Source organism: Echinococcus granulosus (genome assembly GCF_000524195.1).
Source record: "Echinococcus granulosus chromosome Unknown EG_S00069, whole genome shotgun sequence".
NCBI classification, from domain to species: Eukaryota; Metazoa; Platyhelminthes; class Cestoda; order Cyclophyllidea; family Taeniidae; genus Echinococcus; species Echinococcus granulosus.
In genome coordinates this window covers 359,076-361,530 of record NW_020170449.1, presented here as the reverse complement: position 1 = coordinate 361,530, position 2,455 = coordinate 359,076, and the positions used below count along the sequence as shown (strand labels likewise).

Below are 2,455 nucleotides of genomic sequence, written 5' to 3'. Positions count from 1 at the left end.
TTATTTCCTGTCTTTAACCAAAACCATGGTAGTCCGTCACCGCCTGGTTATGCGATTTTAGGACCTCAAATGAAATATTAAAAGTTGATTATTATAGCCAGTACCGTTTTTACATTACTTAAAATCTTCAAAAAATTCTAAAGTAAACCATATTCTATCAGATTACTGGGCTATTAAGAATCACTACTTTGAGCCTCTGCAGTGGCAGCACTGGCAGTAGACGAGTGACTTAAATTACGAGAATCTCATGACATAAATAGGGTGGCGCTACTTTAGAGGAAGTAGACGCGCTGCTCATTATCCGCGTCTGAGTAAAGGGGAAGGAATGAAGTCGCAGTGGAGCTAAAACGTCTTCTCAAGGTAACTGGAAGGAACGTCATACTGCAGCTCAGCGTTGAAAATGCTCTTAGTCAGCGGTTTGGTCGGTCTCGAGCAAGCGGTGGTGGATCATCAATCAGTCACCCAATCATGGAGCACACACGAACCACTGACAACGTTAATTTGACATCTTAATATTGAATTGTTTATGCTTGAGGTGGAAAATAAAGGCCGGTAGGTGATGAAAAATCGACCAAGCCACTACGAAACGCTGCTTTTGCTGCTTAGCTCTAATGGCTGAACGGCGCGTCAGACAGGAAACTTGCAATTATAAGCTCTGTAAATTGAACAGCCCTTTTTTGCTTGAGTAAAGTGGTCAGGTGTCAATTTGCAGACGGATTTGAATTGTAGAATCAAAGTTCATCTACAATGGATTTCACTTGACCCCCAGATCGAGACACCTGCGTTTTTGGCTCATTTTTGAAATTAAAACCGTCTTTTAGAACAAACAACTCTAACACACCACCGACTGATGTGCTGTGTATTCTTTAGTCACTATTCAAAGTTGCCTATCCACCAGTAATTGTACGTTTCACGACAAAGAAAATTACGAACCTCGTCGTTTTAGGGCCTCGTGAATGGGATTGAATGTGAGAGTCAGAGATGTCACCTATTTGACCTCTCAGAGTTTGAACCATGTTTTCTCGTCAGCCGTCGTTAATCACTTAATCACAAGCCAGCAGTTTAATCTTTTTTTTTCTGAACGACCGCAACAAATCAATTATATCTTAAAACGCCTACAATTCCTTAAATTCCATGTCTAGTTAAATGGGTCCTTCCAGTCTCCTACGACTCAGTCCTCAGACTAGTGACGCTGATACACGAGCTCTCGGCCATGCTTATGCCTTTTAATGCCTTTATGGCGGAAGAGAACTCCAGAGCTAATATTAGTGACAGATTAGGCGGAACTTCCGTCACCCGCTCACAACCATCCTGATTTCATTGGCTGAATGGTACGCTTCAACAGTACAATAAGACATTGTTAACAAGCGAATCTGCAGACTCGTGGCAGAAGAGTTCCTGGTAAGTACCCGGAACTCAAGCGCTGTGTTGATAGCATCCACAGGGTTGATTTTAGCCCCACACTCCGATTCCATTGCAACATATAGGGATACGAAACTTAACATACCAAAGTGGCAGACATAGCTGACGAGGTAGCAGCAAGAGCGGTACTGAGAGAGCCACCAGCGCGACCTCCAAGACCCTCTACTAAGCCTGCAACCCCCTGTGATCCCATGGTCGATTTTCGACGCTCCAATTGTGCTGAGCTCCCAAAAATCCCACCACCAGCCAGTGGGTTCGTCCGGCGTGAGCCCGTTGAATCGTCGTGTGTATTGTCGTTGAAGTCACGGGTGGCGGATTCGGCCTGCAAGGTACGGAAGGTGTCAGGTGATCCCATTGCAAATAGGAAAGAGAAAGTACTCAGTCTGATATTGAGTCAAGTTGGAAGAATTCGGAATATGTGCCTGATGTGAAAAACACCATGTAGTTTTCTTTAGTCGGGAAATACCTCATGAACATCCATTACTGGGACCAGCGGGAATTTAAGAATTCACCCATCACACTTTCAGATCGTGATGTGATTGTGAGAATGAGACTTTGAAAATCGCATTACGTTTATTAAGTAATTTCGAGTTCTGCATACATTGTGATGATTGATTAAGAACGATCATAAAAGGCTTGTTTAAAGAATAGAAAAACTTGGTACCTCTCTATGTTGCAAGTGGTTATTGAGTAGCACAGTTAGGTGACTGGGATGGACCAAAACGCATACGCTGTTGAACATAAGCAAACCGCCCATAAAATGAGACAAATATTTACACCGCAGTTTTCACTTAAGATAATTAATGAAATTGAGGGTCTCCTAGAGGTAACAGAGGAATGTTTGTTCCTAGCTCATATGTGGTTACAATGCACCCGACTACCTTGAGATGGTCAAAGCAGAAGTTATCACAAAGAGCATCGATGAAGACGCTCTGAAGAAAGGAACTATTGTAATAAATCGCCTTCCAACCGTATATTTGACCATACACGCCATTCCAGTCTGTAACCACTTTGCTTCCAAGACAATGATGTG

General features: G+C 43.0%; 1 protein-coding gene across 1 annotated transcript in view; it reads right to left on the bottom strand. All coding sequences in view use genetic code 11, as the record gives it.

The window, feature by feature from the left end:
- EGR_07091 (DNA methyltransferase 1-associated protein) overlaps positions 1-2,455 on the bottom strand; it is a gene marked incomplete at both ends in the record, with an annotated part of 31,208 nt that overhangs the window by 8,516 nt on the left and 20,237 nt on the right. The window contains one exon of the mRNA XM_024496340.1: positions 1,508-1,744. Within this exon, the coding sequence (XP_024349267.1) occupies positions 1,508-1,744 (237 nt within the window). The remainder of the gene's footprint in view (positions 1-1,507; positions 1,745-2,455) is intronic.